Source organism: Triturus cristatus, chromosome 3_1 (genome assembly GCF_964204655.1).
Source record: "Triturus cristatus chromosome 3_1, aTriCri1.1, whole genome shotgun sequence".
Classification (NCBI taxonomy): domain Eukaryota; kingdom Metazoa; phylum Chordata; class Amphibia; order Caudata; family Salamandridae; genus Triturus; species Triturus cristatus.
In genome coordinates, this window is record NC_140583.1 from 1,042,601,062 (window position 1) to 1,042,627,780 (window position 26,719).

The following is a 26,719-nucleotide window of genomic DNA, read 5'->3' on the forward strand; positions in this document are numbered from 1 at the left end:
ATGTCGCCCTGCATTCCTGGCCATTCAGACATTAGCCAATATATTTACTGTTGCATCCATTTCCGCTTTTTTTAAAAACGTTTTTAAATCACGGAAATCAATTCATGTATGAAATTTTATTACTTATTTTAACGAGGGTTGACTTCTTTTTTTTATTATTACCTCTTAATATATATTGTAAATGTGTTTTAAACTGTACTTTTATGGTTATCCTCAGTATAATAACCGAATAAAGTTATTTTGATTGATTGAAGTAGTTTGTGAAAAAACACATACTGGCCTAATTACTGTTTATTCGGTGAACTGTAAACAGCATGCCAGACGGTGTAAACCTGTAATGTTCTACATGCTTCCTGCGAACAAGTCACCTTTGGTTTAGCAAACGTTTCCCGTTGTGCTGTTTTAACATATGTGTTCAAAGGGGTACTTGGATTGTTACTAACAAAAGCACTGCAGTTTCAGGACAAACTATCAGGAGTGTTTAAAAACAATCGTGCAAATTCCAAGCCTTCATGCACTGACCTTACACAGAATTGTTACAAACTCAAAATATGACGTCCATGTAGCAATGGCGCCCTCTTATGGTTAAGTCGCAGATTGCGGTAGATCTCTTTGCCTTTCTTGATTGATGTCTTTTCTTTTTAAACTGAGTCCATTTCCAAGTCTCCAATTACACAATAATTGCCTCCCCATAAATTGGAGGTTTTTTTTTTAGGTTCAACAACAACTTTTTTTAGGTTCAACAACAAGGAACCCCTCAAAATAAAGCTTGCCCAGTATACCAAAACATGCTAAGAAACTACTCGGCATTTGATCGCATGGTTTATCCTCCGAGTCCCGACTCGGTGCTTGTCCGCCATTCAATGGCGTTGGGAGCATCAGAGAGGATTTTTGGCACACATCCCTGCACAAAATTACGGTCTACTTCGATGTAGCAGGAATGGGTGAAATCTGGATTTTTTTTACATTTTGTAGTCTTTAATAAGGCTGCCAACTTTGATTTCTCTTCCACTTCTTTCTTCGCACAAGAGGTGCGCTTGTACAGCTGTAGGGAGTATGAACACCTTTTAAATTAAAAAAAAGAAAAGTACATTTCTGCTGCTTGTAACACAAACTCTCATTCTTGCCATTTGGCATTTATTTACTCATTTGACAACATGGCTACTATGTGCAGGTTGCCATAGAGACTATACGGCGCCTGCTGCGATTATCACCCTTTTATTAGAGTACAAGCACACAGAGCCCCTCTGGCCTGGTGGCTAGGGTGAGGCTGCATAACTGCTTGTATGTTTTAATCATAATTCCAATTATACCTTGCACATCTCTCACGTCTCCTCTTCCATCGCACTGATAGGCACTGAACCGGCATGGCAAGATAGCTGCAACTCTTTGGTCTCTCCTGCACTAAACTAAAATGCTTCCCACAAAGGATGACAGTAAATGCACTCTGCCCGCCCTGTGCTCCCAAACACCATGAGCCAAACGAGGGTGTCTCAAAAAGCATGGAATGCAAGAGTTCGATTGTAGTTAGAACTCCCCCCTCGCCCCCCATGACTAAATCTTCCAGTTTCAAAATACACTCGGAGAGGAGCCGGGATGGCGTGAAATCCCTCAGAGAGGTTTTAAACTTTCCACCGTTAAGCAATAGATACAACGTCAGACGAGCAATGCCCAGCATTGCCCCTCTGTAACACGGATTACGGTACATTAAACAGAGAGGGAGGCCGCATCCGAATGCGCCTGCACTTGATTGACAGATCTCAGGTCTGGCCAGACATAATACGGTTTAGCATGGTCAAGTTGATACCGAAAGTCATTGAAAAGCAGTCACAGGAAGAAACTGGTGAAGTTGCTTCAAGCAGTGACAGCGTGTAAGAGATCTGCTGGTTGCAGCAGTGCACCCACAGACATTTAGTCAGTGGTGTAGCAGGGGTGAGCTAGCTCCCAGTGCACGCTAGGAAAATAGGCCCCTGGACTGTTGGCTGGATAGTAAATGCAGTATTAATCAGGGTACGGTGGATCTCTCGGACGTCGGGGGCCCCAAGTGCCACGGCCCCTGCTGGACCACTGCATTCAGTGAGGTCCAACTGTAATTCATGGTCAGTACATGTGGCCACCTCAGAAAGTTGTTTGAGGCGTAGCCATGTCTTATCAGGCGATTATCTCTTTCGAGAGTTCCCGTAGTGTGCTGCTGTGATGGTAATTCATTGGTCAATAAAGCACAGACACCAGCAAAGGACATGCTCTAATTTTTACCGAGAATGTTCCAGATAACAACACATTGTTGTGACACCATCTGCTGAAGATTGTTGAACTTAACTAGGACATCACATGAGGCCACGTCTAGAACGTTCTATGAACATATAGTCATCGCAGGTGAGGGACATCAGCTGAATACATTGTCGAATACTCATCACCAACCCATCATGTATCAGTCAGAAGAACACTCGCATCAGACAGGAAAACATGCTGGCTGTGACGTCACATGAAAATGTAGAGAATTCAGTGACATCATAAGGTAACAGTCTAAAGTTATAACAGTCATGTCCATTGGCAACATAAGTCACTACAACTGACTATACAATTGTGGCCAACAGGACAAGAACTGAATCCAAGGCCCCAATCAATGCGAAAACTCGAATCGCGCAGGTCTCATTGGTATCAAAGTCAGGGGGTTTTCTCCCAAATATCTAAGTCCGCTAATATGTTTAAATGGATAAGGCTGTGACCCTGGCATCCTTTCAGTTCACTGGATAGAATATGTGAACACAAAGCCATAGGGCAAGCTGACATTCCTACTATGTCCCTGCACAAGACATAATAAAGACTTTTATGCCAGTCTGCAGGCCAGTTTTATGCCATAATAAAAAGCCACTCATTTTGCCCACATGATAGTTCTAAGTTCTGCTTCTAGACAACCATGAATCTAATTTGGCAGATTTCAAAGGATAGCACAGGGGAGAGGGCATTTCAGACACTGTATATTTATACACCCCCAACTGTGTTTCCAAGAACCTTTTAAGAACTTTGATGTTTCCATAAAAAGAGACATTTCTGGAAAACAGACACTTAAATGATTTCAGCAATTTAAAACCCAAGTATTACATTGGCACAACAGTATTGGTGGCAAGAAATTGTTAAGTTGTGTCTAGGCACTTGCTGTGTGTCGGTGTGCGTGCACACATGCAATACGGAAGCATCTTCTTACAATGTGAAATACAGTTCCCTGAAGGTATGTGCACAGTTCATCTGCTTGTAGAGCCTGTTCCATGTGCCCAGTGGGACCATCGCCATGCCCCAGGTCACACGTGTCACACTAGTGTCCCATTCTTCTGGTCGTAGGCCTTGGGGTAGTCCAGCGTGGCATACTCTGTGGACTCCGTTACAGGTGGCTTCTTCGCGCCCCTCCTAGATTTCTCAGACAAGACCTGAATCTCTGCGTACTGCACACTGTCATCCTGCGCTGGGGTTTTCGGCTTATTCTTGTTCACAACGGCGTACACGGGGAAATCGGAAACGGTGTCATACATGTGTGCCGAGTTATCCACCTTCAAAAGTAAGAAAAAGGAGAAAAAATAATCAGAGGTTGACTTTATTTTATGTAGACTAAAGCAACAGACAGTTTAAAATAAAAAATAAAAAAAAGACTTAAACAGCAATTAAGTGAATTGAGCTAGAAAGACAACGGGCGACCGGCCTGGATGCACGAAATTTGGTAAATTGGGAAAGGTTACAGAAGATTTTCAGTGTACACCATTGGCAATGTGGGAACTAGACCACACCGCACTCATCTTTTGCTGTACTCGTTTCCACGACTATCATATCGGTGTGCCCTCATTTTTAATATACAGGTTCTCACTGGATAACTGACAACCACAGAATGCTCAAACCATGGCACTCTGAAGAACTGTGTTCCATATGATGGGTGACAACACAAAACACAACTCAGTCACTATACATCCATCTCCCTTCCACAGCTCAAGGTGTCACATAAAAAGTGCAGAATACGAATTTATGACTACTCATGCTAGCTACAATCAATATAGCAAACAAAAATAAGAATGGTTGGATTATCGTTCTGTCAGTTTAAGAAATAAGTCTATCACGGGAAGAACAACAAAGTTACAATATTGGGCCCTTTTGTCAGGTTGTCCTGGAGCATCCTGCTGTCCAGCTGACCATCATCTGCTGAGAATCAACCAGCTTGCTTTTAGCATCAAACAAGTCCTCCTCATTTGTGGCAAACCCACCCTTGCGCCTCTAGGCACTTTAGCAAGCATATACACATTCCGCCACTGACCATTGCCCAATCTTACTGAGTGACCTCCAGTGCTTAATTTGTGCCGGTGCTTACCGGTGCTCAGCACCAGCATTTAATTGCCATCACCGGGGCTTATGACTATCTGCAACATGGTAGTGGTGTCTGCCAATTTAGGTACGAGCACAACATCTTCTGTTTATTATTTCTATTTACATTTCCAATTATTAGTATTTGTCTCCAAAGCCATTCTTATAGCTTTGGAGCCCAGTAATAGTAGGAATTGTCACACTTTTAAGAGTGTGATGATTAGTAGTGTGTTGTTGCTGTCATTGGCAGTGCTGCCAGGGGCAATGGATGGTGCAAGCTCTAGTGTCCTCCTGTTGAGGGCCCTGGCACTACATTTTGTTTTTACAAATTAAGCACTGGTGACTTCTACCACCATGGCAGGTTCTCCATATTTTGACAACCCTTTCTTCACCAGCAAAGGGTCCTTCACATTTACCCTCGCACCAATTATCCAAATTTCAATACCAATTTTTCATATAATGGCATCTCCTTTCGTACTTAAAATCTGCTGTGTACACAGCTATGCACCCTACAGCATACCAAAAGTAACCCACTTGTCGCTTACCCCATCGCCAACCAACACGCGCACAAACAAGCAAACAAACAGGCTTCTCTCTGACAAAGCCTTTCTTCCTTGCATGAGCTTTTCTGTTACAACTTGGTGTCTCACTGGAGGCCCAAAGTAACTCTCCTAATGGTTAAAAAATTTTGCCTACACACTTATGTGCACCAAGAACACAACTCGCCTGCACCCTATTGGACCTTTCCACCATGCTATCACTTTGGGGTCTATATAATCGTGTGCATAAATGTGTTCCCAGAATTTTTTTTTAAAGCCCATTATTGGCCCTGAAGTGAATTGCACACCATTATCTGTCAGTATGTTTAAGGCACACCTTCCTTGGCAAACACATCTTGCAAGAACTTGATAACGTTCACTGTAGTAGGTCAGGCACACATTTCACTTCAAGCCGCTGTGAGAGATGATCGGTTAACACAAGCATACAAAACATACAACTGCAAATATTTGGAAGGACACTACAAAATCTAAAGCTACTTTCTTCCATACCCTGTCTGGACATCTTCTGTGATGTCTGACACTAAATGTATGTCACATACACTACACCTGGTACATTTGCTTATTTTCTTGTACGTGTCAGCCTCCATGCGTGGCCAGCAGTAATTCTTACATTACATGCCTTATGGTGAAGGCCGCTCCCATAAGTCCCTCGTGAGCAGATCAGAGTATGTTCCCATGCAGACTTAAAGGCAGCACCAACTTTTCTCCTTGTAACAATAATCTATCACCGTCTGACAATTCTGATGTTTTCCAGAGCGGTTGTAACTTGCGCGGGGATTTTTTTCTTTGTGCTAACTACCAACTACAAATTTCAAAAGAATTGTGGCAAGACATCCCTTTCCACTCTTGTAAATCTTTACAAATTACAGTGCCTAAGTTCACCTCAGCAATGACACAACCTTCCATTTCTTCTAGTTCATCCACACTATACTCTCATTAATAGGGAGTCTAGAAAATCACTCTTTCCTAAAATGATGCTCTCCTAAAACAAACTCAACTTTATAATTATATTCAAGTAGCTTGGTGGACAGCCCAGCTAGGACAAGTATCGTTTTTAGGTTGAGCGTAGGCAGCATGCATGCGCTGTCTGGAAGACCTGGTGCAGTCGCTAAAGGACTTTGCTCCCGCCTGCTGCTTACCATTGCTTCACTGCAGTGTCACTCTTGGGTGCTATATCCCAAGTGGTTCATGCTGCAAAATGTCACTTCCATTTTAAGCAGAGGCGCACCGTCTAAGCTCAGTTTCGTTCTGCTTCAAATCTTTACCTGTTTCAGAGAACTATTTTTACTAACTATTGCAGCGTGGAATGCCAAGGTTTATCTTCAAACATGGTGGCCGCGCCATTTTTTTGTTGAGCATGGTGTGGCGTGCCTTGAAACATACTTTCACTCTCAGTGCAGGGCTCATGAAATGGGTGCTGCGCTTTATTCTAATTATTGCAACCTGGCGTGCCACTTTTTACCTTCAAACATGACGGCTGCGCCTTTCTTTTGTTGTGCACCGCGCGGCTCGCCTTGAATCATACTTTCACTCTCAGCGCGGCGATCATAAAACAGGTGGCAAGCTTTATCTTTTCTTGTAGCTTTGCTCGCTGTCCCTTCCCCGGCCCGCCTCAATGGCTCCCATTGGCAGTTCGGCTAAGGGAGAATCATTGTGAGGTGCAGGCTTCTCCTGTTGCCTTCTCCCCGCCCCTTCGGATTAATATCCTCTTTCTCGCCCTGTGAAGTTGGCGGAGGAAAGAGGGGCCAGGAAAGGGACAGACTGGGGCGCCCCCGCCATGACAGCAAGTCTGTGCCTCCCATTTTACATTCGCTTTTAAAAGCCAATCTGCCAAAGGCAAGTAAATGGATAAAAGCACTCCATGGCCTTCCTGCCCCATCGGGTTTGGCCCTTCCAGGCACAGTACACTGACCTTACCTGGTCTCCGGCTTATCCCTGAGCTGCCGATATATGGGCAACATATAGCCATAGCTGCAATGCTCCAGGCACAAACGTAATAGTAACTTAATAGTTATAAGTCCCCCTGTTTAACGTGCGGACTATTTACTCATTTAGTGTTGCCCCCTTTCTCTCAGTGCTAGTTGACTCTTGTCCGCCCCCTCCCTCAATCTTTTGTCTCAAATTCTAATTTTTATCATATAACCTGCCTTCCCTTACATTCCGTTTAAATAACGTATTCGCCTCCTACAACCTCCCGGCAATCCTTTCAACTTCCAACCTCCAACCCACTTGCTTCCTTTCCTCTTCCTCCTCTCCTCCATATCAGTTTTCTCCTACCGATCCCTAGTAGTGTGCATTGTTTCACCCCTCCTCTTCTCCACGTATAGCTTCTATGATCTACATGCATTTATATAGGGGCTAACTGAACTACATAGCTTCTTGTATGATCTATTCAGGCACTCCAGTGGCAGGTGGATAGATGGATGGGTTATGTGTCTTTCCCCTTTGCAATGTCGAGGTTGCTGTGCTTTATATCCAGGGTTACTGCGTTAGACTTCGCTACAACGTACAGCAAGGAAAAGCAAGTTGCTCATCTTTCCATCAAGATCAGCTCCACAGAACAGTGTGGTACATGTAATATTGGATATATAAAAGACTCACTAGAATGTACTTTAGCACTGAGCACATGTGACCTCAAGAGCAGTCTGATTCTTTGGAAGTCAGAGCCCTGGTTGGAATTAACACTGCTTTGAATATACTGCCTGTAATGTGAAAAATAATTTGTATTTGTTGGTTTTAAAATACAAGCAATGCAAACAATAGATCTGCCTGCCCTGTTTGAATTGCATTTAACATTTTACAGACTTTGTTTTTTTCTGCAGACAAAAGCTCTACCGCCAGTACATTAAATGTGGCTGGATGCTCACAGTATGTGATCGTCGTATTCACCTCTTAGACTGGCTAATTACAGCAATTGGCAAGTAAAAGTTGACACATTTACATTTGTTAAGTAATGTGTGTGGCATTGTTTTAATAACTTTTGATTCGCTGGAGCTAGAAATGATTTTGTTAAAATGTGGCAACTATGCAGCAGATGATGGAATGTGTGGCAAGTTCGTGTTTACCGCAAGCAGTCGCATTTGCCCAGTGGCCCTGCCTGTATCCAATTTGGCCTCTCATCCTGAGCACGTCATTGTATATAAAGTGCTTCCATTGTTGTTGTAATTTAAATTCAGTATTATTATTATTACCCACAAACAGCAACAAATCCAGCCCACACACTGACCTTCCAGACAAGCCTGTGGGGCACTGCCTGATTGCCCTATGCCAACATTTTTTGTTGGAAGCAACAAAGAGAATTTGTGCTCAATGAAAGGCCGCCTTTCTTTGTAGTTATGTTTAATAATTTTTAATATTGGTAACACAATCCACACAAAACACTCCACATCATATCACATAATTCCAATCAGCATAATTCACTCAACGCCACACTCTTCCACGACACACGATTATACTCTTCACATTTCTATTCCACACCACATAATTCAACAACAAACCACATAATTCAACTCAACAACACAATTACACAACACACACATCCATTCCACATCATTCCATTCCTACAAAATTCAACAGCACACCACAAAATTAAACTCCACTACATACAACTCCACCACGCAAAATACCATTCCACATCATTACACTCCATAACACACAATCCCACTCCCACATAATTCTAGTACACTCAATCCCAAATAATTACTATCCACATAATTTCACAGCGCACCATGCCACATAATTCTACCACACAATTCCACCCCACACTACACACGACTAACAATTCCAATCCACCGCACCTAATTCCACTGCATACCACATGCATCCACTTCAAATAAAAACATAGGTAAAAGACATTTTCCTTTACAACGCCAATAGCTCTAACTCTCACAAATGCAAGACCTATTGCATTGCAAAGGCTTGTTTTGAGCCTACGCCCAGTTAAAATGTGTTGAATTGTGCAGTAATCAGTTTTCAGGAGGCTCCAGCCCCATTAGCCAGCTTTGATTCTTTTTGATTCCCCAGACACGCGCCAAAACCCTCACACATGATTCTGGAGTACTGACACACCACGTCACATAATGTGCGTGAAGCAAACCCCACAGTGAAACCACTCTTGCACCCAGCCTGACTTGGCCCTGCACTGGCACCCAGACAGCAAGAACTAGCATGGATACCACTAAGCCGTCCTTCCACCAAAGGTTGCACAGCTCATGTGCTCATAAACATCTTTATGACCTTTGTGATTGGATCTAGAAACTTGAATATTATGTTCTTCTTTGGCAACAGTCTAAAACACTCTACTATACTTGGAAATCCTTTGTCAAACCTGCCCAAAAAATTCACACTTTCCGAGGAATGAGCGTCACTGGTCCTGGTGGATGGAAGGATTCCTGAATGCCAGGAGTCTCTTATACTTGTTTTGAGTTACACCTTGTAAATAGATACTCGATTTCTGATTGAGACAGGAAACCCTTAAAATTGCACATGCTAGCTACAACCTGGAGTACTGTCACAAACGCTTCTACAGACTTGTCGCGTCCTCGCGCTCTTAAAAATCTTGGCATATGCACAGATATGTGTTTTTACTCCTCAAAATACTTCTCAAGTGGTTTCATGGCGCTACTGCTGTGTAAGGAGGTAAACGAGCAAACACCTTTTGGGCTTAATTTCCCAACTAATAATACTGCATATTTTTTTCTATCGGAAAAAAGCCCTAAACTGTCTCTGCCTCCCAAATATGCCCTAAATGATCTGATCAAGGCCCCCATTTTCTTTTAGAAAAGGTACTAGAGAGGAGTGATGTTCAGCATTTTGAAAAATGTAAGGAACAAACAGGGTGTCCATCTGAATCGCAGTAAGACCACAGAAGTAATTTGCTAAAATCAGATAATTTTTTTTGTCTAGTTTAGCGAATGACCGCACGATACAGAATTGCGTTGTAGACACCAAATTTATAATCAACATTAAAAAGAAGAGAAACAATAATTAAAAGTGTGGAATCACTGATTTATACAAACCCTGTAGTTCGCAGAAGTGTCGAGATGAAAGTGTGTGATTAACTGCCTTTTGGATCAACTTCAAAAAGGAGGTAATACTTTTTAAAATCTAACCAGATGAGGGCACAGCTTTTTTATAAACAAGCACTAGCAGCGCTAATAGGTTTCGCATACAAAAGGTATGTATTTGTGATTTTTTTTTGCCTTCTTTTACAGCAGCGCGGTTGTATGACTTAAAGTAAATAAAAAAAACCTTGATGCAGCCAGCGCTAACCGGGGCATAGCCCTTAACAAAAAGTTGGTGGCTAGAGGGTGAGCGCGCTGTGAGGCAACACGGAGGGACAGGGCTGTAATACAGAGAGCGGGATGCAGTGGGGGGCTCAACACGGGCAACAAGAGGGATGGTGGTAGTAGAATAACAGACAATGAGAGATGACGAGTGGGAGCAGGGCAACATGTACAATGGGAGGGATGGAGGGTAGGAGCAGACCCACATGGGTAGGAGAGGAACACGGAGGAGTAGGGAGCAGGGGGAGAAGTACATGAGGAAGTCAATGGAAAAAGACGCACTCTGGTAGAGTGCTTAAACACCATGAAAAAGGAAGCATCTAAAACATGCATTTGCAATGCAATAGGTCTCGCGAGTTTGAGCTATTGACATTGCAAATGACAATGCCTTTTATTTTTGTTTTCGTTTTTACAACATAAATAAAAGGCATTGTCATTTACATTGCCAATAGCTTAAACTCGCGTAAATGCGAGACCTATTGCATTGCAAATACTTGTTAAAATATGCAATTGCCACCGCAAAGTGAAAGCCCTGCCCTTTGAGGTTACCCAGGAGCAGCGATGCCACAGAGAAAATGGACAATGTGAAGTGGTGGAGGAGAGGGGACAGAAGTAATAGAGCCTGGCTGGTGGTGAAATCAAGGAGGAAAATAGACTCTCTATGGAAGCTGGGCTCAGCCTGCAGCATCGGCAGTTCCTCGCGCACCCCTGTGCCTTGGAGCCTTGCGACCAATCAGCCCACACATGCCTCGGGTTAGCTATATACACACACAGACATGTTCACCCCCACTCAGCGTCACTGCACAAACCTCTGTCACCGGAGCTGGTTCCCTCACTCCCCAAGGTACACATAGTACCCTCTGAACTTACCAGCAGTGTGAGACTTCCCGTAACTCGGCTCTGCACAGCTCCAGCTGAAGCTCAGGGGGTGTCAGGCCCAGGACAGTGGCGGCGCCGGGGCACCATGTGCGCACAGTTACACCGTGCAGAGAAGGGCATTCAGTGCAGCCCTTGGGATGCTGGCCGACAGACAGCTGATCAGTGGTTCGACAGATGCTGCTTTTCGTCAGATAGTTCTGTAGTCCTCCGTGCTCATGTGTATGCTCTTTGGTGCGCATGCGTATAGTGTAAGAATCGCACGCTTACACAAAATGAACAACCTAAAAATGCATCTTTGTGCGGTGCACAGGAGAGGGATCCGTGTCAGAGCATCGGGTGCGCTGTACTCGGACCCGCAGCCAGTGTCACAAAGTCTGTCTGTGACTTCAAAAGGCACTCGCATGGCGAGAGCAGCGCATGCACGCTGATAACGCCAGGCGAGACCTACAAATGTAATAAACACTTGTTTAAAAAAAAAAAAAGATCATGAATGTCTCACTAGAGCGGAGAATTGACTGCTGAATACTCAGCTTTGCGCCCACAACCCCCGACACTCTTCAAAAGGCATGGTTCACTGTGCTAAATGATGTGCATCTTCTCCACACACCGCTCTCGTGTCCACCTACGACAAGCCTGTGAAAGTGGGCATGCGTGCTCAATTTCCAATAACGAGCCAGCATTTGCCAAAAACCTAACCCTCCCACGTCACGGCAAACCAAGATGGCGTCGGCCAGTCGAAATGGGCCATCCTAAAAGTGGACAAGGCGGAAACCAAAAACCCTGGTTGCCAATCACGCGCCGTTGTTTAACAAACGAGGACGCAAGCCAATTGAAAAGAGGGGCGTGGCTTAAAGCCCCATTCTGAAATCGTATCGATTCCAAAAGGCTCTTGCATGGCGAGGGCAATGCATGCGCGCCAACGCCAGGTGAGACCTAAAAATTGGAAATGGAAGGACACAAGTATTTTATCCATGCTCCAGGGAAGGGACAAACACACAGAGAGGAAGGAAGCATATAGCAGCTGACCAATAAGAAGCAAGTAAATGAGTGACAACGAATCCCACCAGTAGTACGCAATGGGTGGTCTGTAAACCCACTGGCAGAAAACAAAAGGTCTAAAAGAGACAGTGCATGAGCGGTGTAGGCAAAACCTAAACACTGCTAAAGCTTCATCAGTTTTTCTGCAAAAAGTTCAAATGGCCATAAGGAGGCAAAGTCTTTATTTTTTAACAGGACACAACAGTCGGCACAGTGCTTAATTTGAGTCCATGGTGTCAGGTGCTTGGACTAGTGATAGTCAACCACATGGTAGCGCTGCCTGTCTAATTTTGAGATTAGCACAACAATAGTGTTTTATAATTCGATATAGCTAAAAAAAATTACAATTCAAACTACTCCAAGCCAGTCTTACAGCTTTGGCTGGCCTGGAATAGTCTAAATTCTCTCCCTTTTAGGAATGAGGTGGTTAGTAGCTGTGCTGGTACTGGCATTAGTAGGGCCAATGGATGGTGCAGGCTGCAGTGGCCTCCTAAGAAGGTCTCTGCCACTTGCTATTTTACAAATTAAGCACAGAGTAGGCAGCGGATGCAGAGAGGGTGTTTTGAAGAATGCACACAGCAAAGCATGCTTAGTTTGGAATGTTGGATGCCTGACTTATGTAAAGTGCCAAGCTATAAAAGATGCCTCAACAGTATGGGCGGCCATTTGGAGAATCATGAGGTAAATCAAGCGCAGGCAAATTACAGTGAGAAGTTCCAGGGCACACGCATTGACCACAAGTACCTGGTACACAATCAATAAGACAAGCATTCACAATGCAATAGGTCTCGCATTTGAGAGGGTTAGGGCGATTGGCATTGTAAATGATAATGTTTTTAACCATGTGTTTTTTTTGTAGTAGAGTGGATGTGTATGGTGTGGAGTGGAATGGGTTGGATATGAATTGTTAGTTGTGGAATTGTGTGGTGGAACTGTGTGGTGTGGATGTGTGTAGTGGAATTATGTGGCAGGATGTGCCGTGGAATTATGTGGTTAGTAATTAGGTGGTATTGTATGTAGTGGAATTTGCATTTGCACCAGGTGCACCGCAGAAAATAAACTTGATGGTTTAGACATGGCAATTTAAAAGACAACAAATTTAGTAACATTAATGTGCCCAAAGCCTGGCAGAGTAATATTTAGGAGATCACCTCAAGACATCATTCATGACACTCCTGATTACAAAGTGAGAGGAAATTATTGGCCCCTGTCACCAAACTAAGTGCAAACAGTCAATGCGAAACAGATCACCGAACTAAGTACTTGCGTCAAAAGCCCGGCGGCACCAACATGCCACAAGAGCCAGATTAAAGCAATAGCAAGTCAACTTTCAGTAATTCAAAAACTATACTTATTAGCGTTAAAATGAATCAAAGGCATAGCAGCTCAGAAGACTGTCAACACATTCGAACCACTGAAATTCACTTAAACGCTGAATACACAACAATTTAAACAACAAAAGGCTGTTCATTAAAGTCAGAAGAAAGTACACTCCCGAATATTGGCTCCACAGTGTCAAGCACACAAGTTCACTTTTAAACTGGCAGCTACAGGTTGCATTGCCAATTCTGGATTTAGAACTAAAGGGTGTAAACAGTGTAGTACCAGTCTGCTGAAACTGTAATATAGGTTAATCAGGTAAATCTCTAAGGATCAGAGTTCGTACCTGTAACATTTTAATCTCAACACAGATACTGACAGGCAACCAACAGTGGCTCGCAAATAAGACATGAAAGCTGAGCACGGTGGCAATGGGAGCAGACTAAAGGTGCTGTGGTAAAGGAAGCCAATTTAATACCCTATCCTTTACTTCCGACTATAAGGGGCGTGTCTATTCCAGCAGACGTCTTTGGTATGGTAGCTAGAGTGTTATTTAATGTAGCAGTGAGCAATAGCCCACATGGCATGCAGTAGTTATATGCCATCAATTCTCTGAATGGAAAGAGTTCAGCCCATGAAGTATTCTTCTCAGGCAATCTACTGGAAACGTTAGAACATGGAGTCAAAATAAAACCACAGTACCAGCCATTAAAAAAACACATTCCGCTGATCACTGTGGTCTCCGTGGCTGTAGAGATGATCCCGGGAGAGGCCGAGCCTGGCCGATGATGAAGGTGCAGTCTCCTCAACCCAGCAGCGGGGGTGGGAGGACCGTAAAATAGGCAGTCTGGTTTTTGGTGGTGGGAGGGATGGCACCCTATTGGGAGATGCAGCTCTGAAGCTGTAAGCAAAAGATAAAGCGTGGCGCATGTGAAATGGGCAAAGTTGAAAGTTATTTTTAAAAAATGGAGGTAGGCAAGCCACGCTAGGCAGATGAAACTAAATAAAGTAAACTGCAGCTGAAGTATTCTCTCATTCTCTCGTGCACTGTGGGGAGACCCTGCTCGGAAGCATGTCATGTTTATAAATACAACATGGCTGATGTTGTTCAAACCTGAAAGCGGGTGCTGAAACGAAGCACGGAGCCTGTGTGCATAAAACATATGTGCGTGGCTGCAAGTTAAGTGGGCACTATGGTAATAAATAAGTAGTCCCAAAAGAAATTAATAAAGACCTACAGTGTAAGGAAGCTGTAGTTGGCTGACACTCCTGGCCTAAAAACGGAAGTGATGTATGTATCGGGAGCATCGGCCAAAAAGGAGCTAGGAAATAAGATTGATGGAGGAGTGAACCAAGGGCAAGAAGCAGGTGGGATTACACTCCGTAGAGTGATTACAGCTGGTCATACAGACAGCGCATGCGCGCTGATGTTTGGCCTAAAAAAACGAAGGTCCTTAGATCACCAGTGCTCCTATGAAAAAATTGTAGGCGAGACTTTAATATCCAGCAAACACACACCATCATGGGTTCAAGTTGCTGACAACACGATTAAAAAATAGACCAAAAACAGACCGTTGCTTTCTGGTCTTTTGCGGGCTTCTCTTCCCCCAATCAATCAAAGAAATGTATGGAGCGCGCTACTCACCTGTGAGGGTTTCAAGGCGCTGGGGGAAGGGGGGACGGTGCTGCTACTGCTCGAACAGCCAGGTCTTGAGGTGTCTCCTGAAGGTGATGTGGTCCTGGGTCAGACGTAGGTGGGCGGGGAGGGAGTTCCATGTCTTGGCGGCCAGGTAGGAGAACGATCTTCCTCCGGTGGTGGTTCTGCGGATCCGTGGGATGGCGGCGAGGGAGAGGGTGGTGGAGCGGAGCTGGTGGGTTGGAGTGTAGAACGTTAGGTGTCTGTTGAGGTATTCGGTTCTGGCGTTGTGGAGTGCTTTGTGTACGTGGGTGAGGAGCCTGAACGTGATTCTTTTGTTGACGGGGAGCCAGTGTAGGTCTCTCAGGTGGGCGGTTATGTGGCTGTGTCGGGGGATGTCCAGGATGAGGCGTGTGGGTGCTTTCTGTATGCGCTGGAGTCTGTTCTGAAGTTTTGCTGTGGTTCCTGCGTATAGGGCGTTTCCGTAGTCCAACTGGCTGGTGACGAGGACCTGGGTGATCGTCCTTCTCGTTTTGGTGGGGATCCACCTGAAGATTTTTCGAAGCATGCGCAGGGTGTTGAAGCATGAGGACAAGATGGCGTTGACTTGTTTGGACATGGTGAGCGAGGAGTCCAAGATGAATCCTAGGTTGCGTGCGTGGTCCGTGGGTGTCGGTGGGGAGCCCAGTGCGGTGGGCCACCAGGAGTTGTACCAGGCAGATTGTGATGTTCCCAGGATGAGGACCTCCGTTTTGTCTGAGTTTAGCTTTAGGCGGCTGTATTTCATCCATTCCGTGACGTCTTTCATTCCTTCCTGGAGGTTGATTCTGGTGGTGGCTGGGTCTTTGGTGAGGGAGAGGATCAGCTGGGTGTCGTCAGCGTAGGTGATGATGTTGAGGTTGTGTTTGCCTACGATGGCGGCGAGGGGGCTCATGTAGACACTGAAGAGGGTCGGGCTGAGTGAGGAACCTTGGGTACGCTGCAGATGATTTTGGTTGCCGCGGACAGGAAGGGAGGGAGGCGGACTCTCTGGGTTCTGTCGGAGAGAAAAGAGGTGATCCATTCCAGGGCCTTTCCTTGGATCCCTGCGTTGTGGAGGCGGGATCTTAGAGTTCGGTGGCAGACGGTATCGAAGGCGGCAGAGAGGTCTAGAAGGATGAGGGCGACGGTTTCCCCGTTGTCGAGCATGGTCCTGATGTCGTCGGTGGCTGCAATGAGGGCGGTCTTGGTGCTGTGGTTGGCTCAGAAGCCTGACTGGGAAGGGTTGAGGGAGCCATTTGCCTTGAGGAAGGTGGTCAGCTGTTTGTTGACGGTCTTCTCAATGACCTTCGCTGGGAAGGGAAGAAGGGAGATGGGCCGGAAGTTCTTGAGATCCTTTGGGTCCGCTGTGGGTTTCTTCAGTAGGGCGTTGATCTCGGCATGCTTCCAGCTCTCTGGGAAGGTGGCGGACAAGAAGGAGTTGTTCATGACGTTCCGGAGGTGGGGTGCGATGACGGCATCTGCTTTGTTGAATATGTGGTGAGGGCAGGGGTCTGATGGTGAGCCGGAGTGGATGGTGTTCATGACGTGGGTGGTGTCCTCGATGCTGACGGGGGTCCGGGTGCTGAGGGTGTCGGTTGGGGGAATTGGCTCGGTGGCTGGTAGTGGGGTCTGGGCGTCGAAGCTGTTGTGTATGTCGGCGATCTTGCGGTGGAAGTAGGTGGCGAGGGAGTCGCAGAGGTCTTGCGAGGGTGGGATGTCGTTGGAGTTGGCGCTGGGGTTGGAGAGTTCTTTCACGATGCTGAAGAGCTCCTTGCTGTTGTGCGCGTTGTTGTCTAGGTGTTCTTTGAAAGAGGTCCTTTTGGTGGTGCGGATCAGTTGGTGGTGTTTGCGGGTGGCGTTCTTGAGAGCTGTGAGGTTCTCTGTTGTTTGGTCGTGGCGCCAGGTCTTCGAGGGTTCGGCATGATTTCTTTGTGTTCTTGAGGTAGTCAGTGAACCTGGTGGCTTTCTTGTTGCTGGACTTGCCGGAGGGGTTTTTTAGTGGTGCGAGGGCATCGGCGCAGTCACTGATCCACTGTGTGAGGTTGCATGCGGCGGCGTTGGCGTCAGTTGCGTCGTTTGGTGGGTTCTGGCTCAGTGATGTGGTCAGCTGGTCTGTGGTGACTTTGCTCCAGCATCTGCGGGGATCTGTTGTGGGCGGTGGTGGGATTTGGTCTTCTGGAAGGTGAAGTGGACGCAGCTGTGGTCTGTCCAGTGTAGGTCGGTGGTGTGGCTGAAGGAGACATTGTTGTTGGCGGAGAAAATGGGGTCCAGCGTGTGACCGGCGAGGTGGGTGGGGGTGGTCACCAGCTGCTTGAGTCCGAGGTTGGCGAGGTTTTCAAGTAGGGAGGTGGTGTTCTTGGATCAGGATCTTCTGCACCATTTTGAAATTACAGCAGGCATAAAATGAGTGGAGCTATATTAGGAGCACAGCATGAATTAATCTTCTATGTCTGAATGAAGGGGACAATGGACAACAACAGAATGCTCAGAATGTAGCACTCAGAAGAGCTATGTGACATGATGGGTGGCATCATGCAACACAGCTCAGTCACCACAGGACTCCACACAGATGGCTATCTTCTAACTTTGAGATTCCCCTTACGTGGGTTATGGGGTAGCCTCCATAGTGCCTTGAGTGCGATGTCATCTTCTTTTGGTATCCCTCCATACTGCTCCCGTGCATACACCATAAAGTCTTTAGCAGATTATCTTCCCTCTCTGAGGTCCCCCCTTCTCTTCATTTCCTCCTTATACTGCCATTGGAAAGCCTCGAGAGGACACTATGTGGATTGACCCCTTCTCTAGGTTTTCACTTCATATGATCCTAATAAGAACTGTGTGTGTGGAGGGGGCCTGGGGGGTGGACTAGCTGTTGTGTTTATCACTCGCTAGAAATGTCCATCATCTCCAAGATCACTCAACTCGGAGGGTGAATCATTATTTGTCCACTTTTCACCAATCCAGACTTTCTCAGACTCATTCCTTCTCAACGACGACCATTTCCACACAATGCTGCCTTCATTCAGGACCTCTTTGACTATCAGATATCTCAAATGACCACCCAAACCTATGCATCCTGACAGATCTCAACACATGGTTTGACAAACCTAATCTGCTGAGAGCCCACTATCCTTAAAGTGGTTAATTACCACAACTAGTCACAGGGCCAAGACATGCCGTGTTCCCACACTGGATACTATATCTTATTCAAAAGATCTCATCTCAGTCAAAGAAACCAATCACCATCATCACATGGAGTAATCACCACATCACCAATTCCATCTTACCCTTCCAACTACCACCCCATCACCTGCCACAACCAACTCAATAAACCTTAAAAGGCCCCAGAAGAGTTTTAACATGGACTCCTCATAGTCCGAATTCTCTGTAAAATTGCAGCTGAAGAAATTGCTGTACAGCAACCACTTCTACCTTTGGCTCACTGTGCAGGATGAGAGGCAAAGCAGAGAAGAGGTCAAACCAGGTAGTGTTGTGAGGGGGCCTCCCAGGGGCATCATAAGGAGAAAACCCAGAGAATGTGTATCTCAGAGAGGGAGGCCAAGCCTCACAGGCATCTGTGGAGGGCACATAGTTCCGACTAGAATGCAATCCTGTAAAGATTGGCTTGCTCAAGCGGAGTATAAAACTACAAAAAAAGAAGATTAGAAACTTTAAAAGACATTACATGACAACAACTAACATGAGTAAGGAAATAGAGAAGTCACAATTCCAGATCTAAAAAAAGGATAAAATATGCAAAGAAATTACACAACGTGAACACCTCTTATCCAACCAAATAACTTTTCAAATACTTCCTGACATTCTGAAACCCCATCTCAAACTGCGCAAGAATTTTCCAACTCTGCATCAGTACGCAATCAAAAAATGCTGATGATCTAAAGACTGACTTTCTAACAAAGGCTGCCCATAATCACATCACAGTTACAGCCAAGCCTATCATCCTCTGGGCACACTGGTGAAATGGATCATTAATTGCAAAACCTCTTAAAACCTAACCCCTTAAAATAGATATCCTCACTCATTGGTTAAAGGACATATGGCCTCGCCTCCACATCATGTACTGAGGAGACTGGATCTCCCCCAACCACCTCAATGGAAGTATAGGACTTGGGTATGAGAATGGACTCTAATTGCTCACAACAAAGTCAGGATAACAAAGTGACAAAAAGTGTTATCCGCGCTCTGAGAACACAGACATATTTCCTTATCAGACTTGCTCCCACGGGGCCCAAGCCTCAACAGCACTGATGGCGTCAGGCTCTACATACGGCTCACAAAGCACCTAATCAAAAAACTTCAGTGAATCCAGAATGGTGCTATCAGACATATTTTAAGCCTGAACGGACACAACCATATCACTCCTGCCATAAACCCCCCCCCCCCCCCACAGCTATTACAAAAAGAAGCTCTTTCAAACTGTTCTCCAGTACCAACCGTGCAATCCGTATGACTGGCCCAAACCTTGCCTCTACACCCAAAGGATGAGCCTTGAGGAAAAGAACAGCTCTTCTTCTGAATATTCTCCAGTTCAGAAAAACCTGCCTAGGTAGAAGTGTGGTCTCCCCAAAACAATTAGGATAATCACCTAGAATTCATACAAGATTTAAGGGCGCGGTTCTCCTATACAATGTGATCCAACTGAGTCTATGGCTATAAGAGCGGATATCTGTAAATTACATGCAATATTATCTCTTACATCCTTGCGCTTTTCAAATCAAGCAATAAATTGCTGCAGCAGGCATGCCGTGCCATCACTGTATCACATTTCTGAACCACAACAATCAGAGGCTCCACCTCAACCAACATAGTTCAAACCCTGTTCAATGACGGAGTATCTGTATACTCCACCAGCCTTGAAGGACTTTGGGCCAAACCAGGAGTAGAAAAGTAGTCGTCAACCAACTCTACAACATTTTGAACCATGCAGGACTCAAAGTCAGATTGATAGACTAGTGACAGCAAACCTTCACTCAATACTTGAGCTCACACTTGGTGTCCGAGAGTGATTCATGGACAAATACCAAAATCCCCGCAAGGGTTCCCAATCACTGGACAGGGCCGGGTTTAGGGCAGTGCGAATGGTGCGGCCGCACTGGGCTCCGACCTCAGGAGGGGGGGGAGCTGTGCCCTCCGAGGGGCACTGTCTTTAGCAATATCTTATGATAGGAGAGACGAGGGGCTCTTTTGCAGGTGGTACGGAGAGAATCCGAGGAGGCGGTCATGGGACGTGGGGGCGCCAAAAGTGATTGTGGCACCGGGCGCCACCGGCGCTAAAGCTGACCCTGTCACTGGAAATAATATTTTCCCAGAATAAATCGAAAACAAATTATTTCATTAATGGTGAAAGAAACGCCTGTCCAGTCAACATCATCTTACCAAGAAGGGAGATACACTAATATCCTTATCATTGCAAGACGTGCTTGACCCAATGAGCTTGGAATGGCTTGTAAGAGTCAACATTAGTCATTACAGTCTGCAAATGGCTAGCTGAAGTTTAGTTAAACGAGAACTGGGTTTAGGCTTATATCAGTAAGGCCAAGCCTATAAACGTAAATAACACCGAGAATACCAATACTGATCAATAACTTTCTATCCGCATCTTTTTGCCGAGGAACATATTGAATGAAAACAACATGAGCCTAAAGACCACTTTTTCCATCAATTTAATCAAACAAATTCTTCTATTTTTTGTTATATTGCCCCATACCTTTTTAGTGACTTAACCGAGTAAATTTCAAACATATAACACAAAGATATAGCTGGGAACACATAAGACTTTTACAAACAAATTCTTTACGCACTTCATTCATTACAAATCTGCCATATCTTACATTCACTCCCATACCACACTACACAGTCCAAACCAGACATACTCTCAACTCTCACATAACCATCATATACCAATTCAATAAAAAATTACTTTTTTACAATAGCCATAGAACAATTTTCAACAAATTAATACAAAATACGATGTTTTCAAACAGTTTTTTATGATTCTTATGGCCGAAGGTTTAGAGCACGAGGCCTGTCACTACTGGAGGTTGTCATAGTCCATAGCAGTCTTAGAGTCGATGTACTGGGTCATGGGTCATAAAGAGGATTAGAACATTGTATTAAGAGCGGCCTGAAAAAATAAATGAAGGTAGATGTGGTAAGCTATGAGTGGTGATGATGTTAGAAACAACAGCTAGTAAAGGGGAAATTAAGTTGTTTATGGATTAGGGATGAGGAATACATGCACACTAGATGACCCATCAAATCCCAGCAACAGTTCTAGCAGCTGGACTTATTTCCTCTCACCTTTGCCACAGAAAATATGGGCCCGTGAATACAGCTACTCAAAGAACGTGAACGCTGCAAAAGTTGTCTACTGTTGGCAAAGATGGCAAGTATTTAATTTGTAAAAATGTAAATGCACTAGAGGTCAAGATATTACCTAGCAGGCCGCCTCAGCTTGCACCACCCACTGCCCCGGACACTGCTGATAAATGCCAGTACAAATGGCATGGACGTGCTGCAACTGCTAGTATTATTTAGGCTATATTAAATTACTAAAATCTGTTCTGCTGAAAATAGAGAGAAAGCACCACCACATAGTGGCATGTCATAAAAAGTGCCTGTGTAAAGAATTAACTGCTGGTGCTGAGCACCAGTAAAGGCGGGCACAAATTAAGCACTGAAAAGACCTTAATTGCAACGAATCCTACACTTAAAGTCAAACGTATCCAATAAAACATAGCAGTGTATGTTTCTATGCAAATTACCATAAGCACACTACTACCCAAAGTGGCTTGACTTGCTACTTCCCAAAAGCAGGCAGAACTAACAGATAAACCTCTGGTAGAAGAGAAGCCTTTTCAGGGAACCTGGCCGACCTGTGTGTGCCTAAAAAAAGGCCAAACATGGACTCTTCCTAGCTTCAGCCCGCGCCCTGTAACACTACATTGATCAAAAGTGGCCTCCCACACTTATCTACTCACACTGAATAAATGCACAGTCAATAAAGCATTCCGAGGGACTTGAGGAAACAGGATACATTACCCACAGGGGTATTCCCAAGCCCAACAGATATGCGGGCCCTGCGACGTCCTTTCACCGAAACTTAAACCAGTCAATGATTACCTGCAACGGGCAATTGAGCAGCTCACCGAGTGCTAAAAAAAGTAAACTGAAACAAGCTGCAAAGCTCTCTTCCACCCGCAGACTTTTCAGTGATTAATATTTCATTTATTTTTGTCTTAGTCAATCCACACCGGATTGTTCACCTACAAAAGGGCTCATTCCACACATTTTCAAGTGTGTTTTATAATTAAAGTTCACAGTTAACATCCATTGTCTGTCATTACAATATAAAGTCACATTTTTCCTGTTCACAATTCCACTTTCTCCTCAATATGTTTATTGACATTTATCGAACGCAGGGCAAAGTGATAGGACTTTCAGTTGATAAAAAAATACATTCTGTTTTGTACTATCTACCTGCTAATTTCGTTGTTATTGTGTGCAATACATTTTCTAATTTTTTACATATTAACAAACAATTCTGCTTTAATTACTGGTTTAAACTACATCAAATGCGGCAAAAATACCATTCAGCTTTCAAACATTTAGCACGCGACGTCAGCCTCATTGTTACTTAGTTTTCAAAATTATTAACCATATTCATGGAGTGGGCGCTTGCTTCCCCCCTCTCACCTCATACTATTGCCTGGCTGGTGTATCATTTCGCCTCTTATGGAGTGTTTGCACTAACAGTGCACGAGCGACTATTTTTAATTATACACTGGACACAAATTAAATTTTTCACGTCACATACATGATTTACAGAGATCTATTTTTTCTTTTTTGTATTGAAATAGGCTTTTAAAAACATTTTAGTGAGGTCTAACATTGCAAGCCTGATGTATTGCCTTTGCCAGTACTTGTTTTTACTGTTATCACTTGTGAATATATTAGTCTGAAGCTCCCCAAAGTATTTTTTTACTTCTTATTAGTACAACGCAATGCTTTTTTTTTTAACAATAGCTGTTCTTTTAAAATAATTTTAGACTAACTGTTACATTGCACACTCTGTTTCTCTTATTAATCAACGAATTTCAGCTTTGTTATTACTTTTAACTAAACCCACACTAACTAAAACGTCTGGCTTCATTGTTGTTTAAAAGTATAAGAATGTCCTGTCTGTCCTTGTAGATCACTAAAATTAGTCCTACCTTAATTTTTTTTAAATTGTTGCACTCTTTGAAGTGCCTGGCGATTTTAGATGCGATAAGGTAGGCTTTCCTTTAGTCATCTAAAATGGTTTCGAGCTGGCAAAACTGGAAATTGTTACTACGACCACAGATGCTCTTTAGCTCATGTAGCAGCAACCATCCCGTATCAGTATGTGAGGCGGCTGCAGCCCTGGGTTTTCTGGACTGAGTGAGCAGGAAGAGGAAGCAACACGCATCGGCAAAGCCAATAGGTCTGTCTCGCCTATGCAAGAGTTGCAGGATTTGCCAATGTGTTTTTGGCATGTTGTACAACAGTGTGTCTGGTGTTCAGCAAGGCTAAAAGATTGTGGTGGAGAGTGGAGTGGCGACGAGTGGATGGTTGTGGAGTGGCATAGTGTTACAGAGTACAGTGCCACAGAGTAGAGTGGCGTAGAGTGGAGATGCGTACAGTGGAGGGGCTTACGGTGGATGGGCATAAAGTAAAGTGTTAGAGAGTGGAGTACATTTTTATAGAGAAGAGTGGCATAGATTAGAGTGGAGCAGAGTGGCACATCTTGTGGTGTACAGTGGGATAGAGTGGAGTATAGTGGCAAGCCGTAGAGTGGAATGGATGGTCATGTAGTGGAGGGTCGTAGAGTGGAGGCTCAGTGTCACACAGTGGAGTGGAGGGGCCTAGAGAAAAGTGGGGGGCTAGTGTGGAGTGGAGGTGGGTGGGGTGGAGCGGCATAGAGTGGAGTGAAGGGGCCTAGAGTGGATGGGCATAGACTGGAGTGGCCTAGAATGCAGTGGAGGGGCTTAGAGTGGAGTGGTGGGGCAGAGTGTGGAATGGCATAGAGTGGAGTGTAGGGGCACTGTATGGAGGGGCTTAGGGTGGATGGGCATAGACTGGAGTGGCCTAGAGTGGAGGGGGCTTAGAGTGGAGGGGGCTTAGAGTGGAGGGGGCTTAGAGTGGAGGGGGCTTAGAGTGGAGGGGGCTTAGAGTGGAGGGGGCTTAGAGTGGAGGGGGCTTAGAGTGGAGGGGGCTTAGAGTGGAGGGGGCTTAGAGTGGAGGGGGCTTAGAGTGGAGGGGGCTTAGAGTGGAGGGGGCTTAGAGTGGGGCAGAGGGGCATAGAGTGGAGTGTAGGGGCACAGTGTGGAGGGGCATAGAGTGGATGGGGCCTAGAGTGCTGTGTAGGGCACAGTGTGGAGGGACCTGGAGTGGAGGGGCCTGGAGTGGAGGGCTTAGAGTAGGGTGGAGGGGCATACAGTGGGGTGGAGGGGCATAGAACGGGGAGGAAGGGCATAGAGCGGGGAGGAGGGGTTTGGAGTCGGGTGGAGGGGCATAGAGTGGAGTGGAGGGGAGGGACACAGAGTGGAGTTGATTGACAGTGTTATGGCGTACAGTGGATTAGAGTGGAGTAGAGTGTCATAGAACAGAGTGATGTAGAGGGAAGAAGAGGAGAGTGGAGTATAGTGTATAGTGTCAGAGTGGAGTGCTGTAGAGTGCCGTAGAGTGGAGTGCTGTAGAGTGCCGTAGAGTGGAGTGCTGTAGAGTGCCGTAGAGTGGAGTGCTGTAGAGTGCCGTAGAGTGGAGTGCTTTAGAGTGCCGTAGAGTGGAGTGCTGTAGAGCAGAGTGGAGTGGAGTGCTGTAGAGCAGAGTGGAGTGGAGTGCTGTAGAGCAGAGTGGAGTGGAGTGCTGTAGAGCGGAGTGGAGTGGAGTGCTGTAGAGTGGAGTGCTGTAGAGCGGAGTGGAGTGGAGTGCTGTAGAGCGGAGTGGAGTGGAGTGCCGTAGAGCGGAGTGGAGGGGAGTGCCGTGGAGAGCCGCAGAGTGGAGAGCCGCAGAGTGGAGAGCCGCAGAGTGGAGAGCCGCAGAGTGGAGAGCCGCAGAGTGGAGAGCCGCAGAGTGGAGAGCCGCAGAGTGGAGAGCCGCAGAGTGGAGTGGTGTAGCGTACAGTGTAGTAAAGTGTCAGAGTGGAGTGGCATAGTGTGGCGTAGAAATGAGGAAAAAGGCCAAGAGTGTTGTACAATGGAGTGGCGTAGAGTGGAGTGACGTAGGGTGACAGAGTGGAGTGGTTTAGAGTAGAGTGGAGTGGAGTGGAATGGCGTGGAGTGGTGTGGAGTGGTGTGGAGTAAAGTGGTGTACAGTGGAGAGGCACAGAGTGGAGTTGAGAAAAGTGTTGTACAGTGGAGTAGATTGCCATGGAGTATCAGAGTGGAGTGCCATAAAATGGAGTGAAATAGAGTGGAATGGCGTGGAGTGGCATTGCGCAAAGTGTGGTGTCAGAGATGAGGGGCGTAGAATGGAGTGGTGTGGCGTGGAGTGGCGTTGAATGAGGTGGTGTAGAGTGACGCAGAGTCGGGAGGCATATAGGGGCTCCGCATAGAGTTGAGTAAAGTGTAATAGAGTGTAGTAGAGTGGAGTGCCTTAGAGTAGAGCGGCGTAACGTAGAGTGGAATAAAGTGTCATATAGGGGAGTGAGGTGACGTAGCATAGCATGGAGCGTGTAGAGTGTCAGAGTGGTGGAGGCGTAAAGTTGCATAGAGTATTGTAGAGTGGCGTGGCATAAAGTGTCAGAGTGGCGTGTCGAATGAAATGGCATGGAGTGTCGAAGAGTGGCATGGGGTGACGAAAAATGGAGTAGTGTGGAATGGAGTAGAGTGTCAGAGTGAAGGATCAAGGATCAAAGTGTCGTATAGTGAAACAGCATAGAGTTGCGTACCGTGTCAGAGTGGCACAGAATTGACAGTGTTATAGAGTGGAGTAGAGTGGCGTAGAGTGTAGCAGAGCAGCATTGGGTGGCGTGGTGTCTCTTAGAGTGTAGTAGCTTAGAGAGGAGTAGAGTGTTGTGGAGTATACTGTAGTACAGAGGACTTCAGTAGCAGATTGTAGAGTGGAGTACGCATGGTGTTGTAGCGCACTGCCATTAAAGGTAGCACATTTTTTGTTGAAATGAGCATTACATTTGAACAGACCTAGTTTTTCTGATAAAACTATAGAGCGTACAAAGGGTAATGTGTGGAAATGGCATTACCTAGAGTATGAATTTGTTTTGATAGTATTAAAATATTTGTTTTCACCACACTTCAGAATTACTGAAATGTGCTTCAATTGTGCTTAACTAATTGTAATAATTTCTGAAATATTTGCACAGTTCATTTACACAAATTTAAAATTTTGTAGTGGGCTAGAAAAAATAACATCCTGCAGCTTTTCCTCTCACGTGGGTACCAAAAAAGATTGTCATATTAATCCTCTCACTAGGAAGTGATGGAGCAAGGACTCGTAAAAAAGAGACTTGCTAGGAAGCAATCCTCTCATATAACTCATAACGTCATACTAATTGTGTTTCGTGAAATTATCATGCACCACATATCATATTTTAGCAAGATGAAGCTTGCTTATGTGTTTACTAACAAGTA

The 26,719-nt window shown here is 45.3% G+C and overlaps 1 protein-coding gene across 1 annotated transcript in view; it reads right to left on the reverse strand.

Annotated features, from left to right (window-relative positions):
• Nucleotides 1-956: 956 nt before the first annotated feature.
• Nucleotides 957-26,719, reverse strand: part of C3_1H11orf52 (chromosome 3_1 C11orf52 homolog) — a 120,066-nt gene continuing 94,303 nt past the window's right edge. The window contains exon 4 of the mRNA XM_085645798.1: nucleotides 957-3,548. Coding sequence (XP_085501924.1) covers nucleotides 3,312-3,548 — 237 coding nt within the window. The 3' untranslated portion in view covers nucleotides 957-3,311. The remainder of the gene's footprint in view (nucleotides 3,549-26,719) is intronic.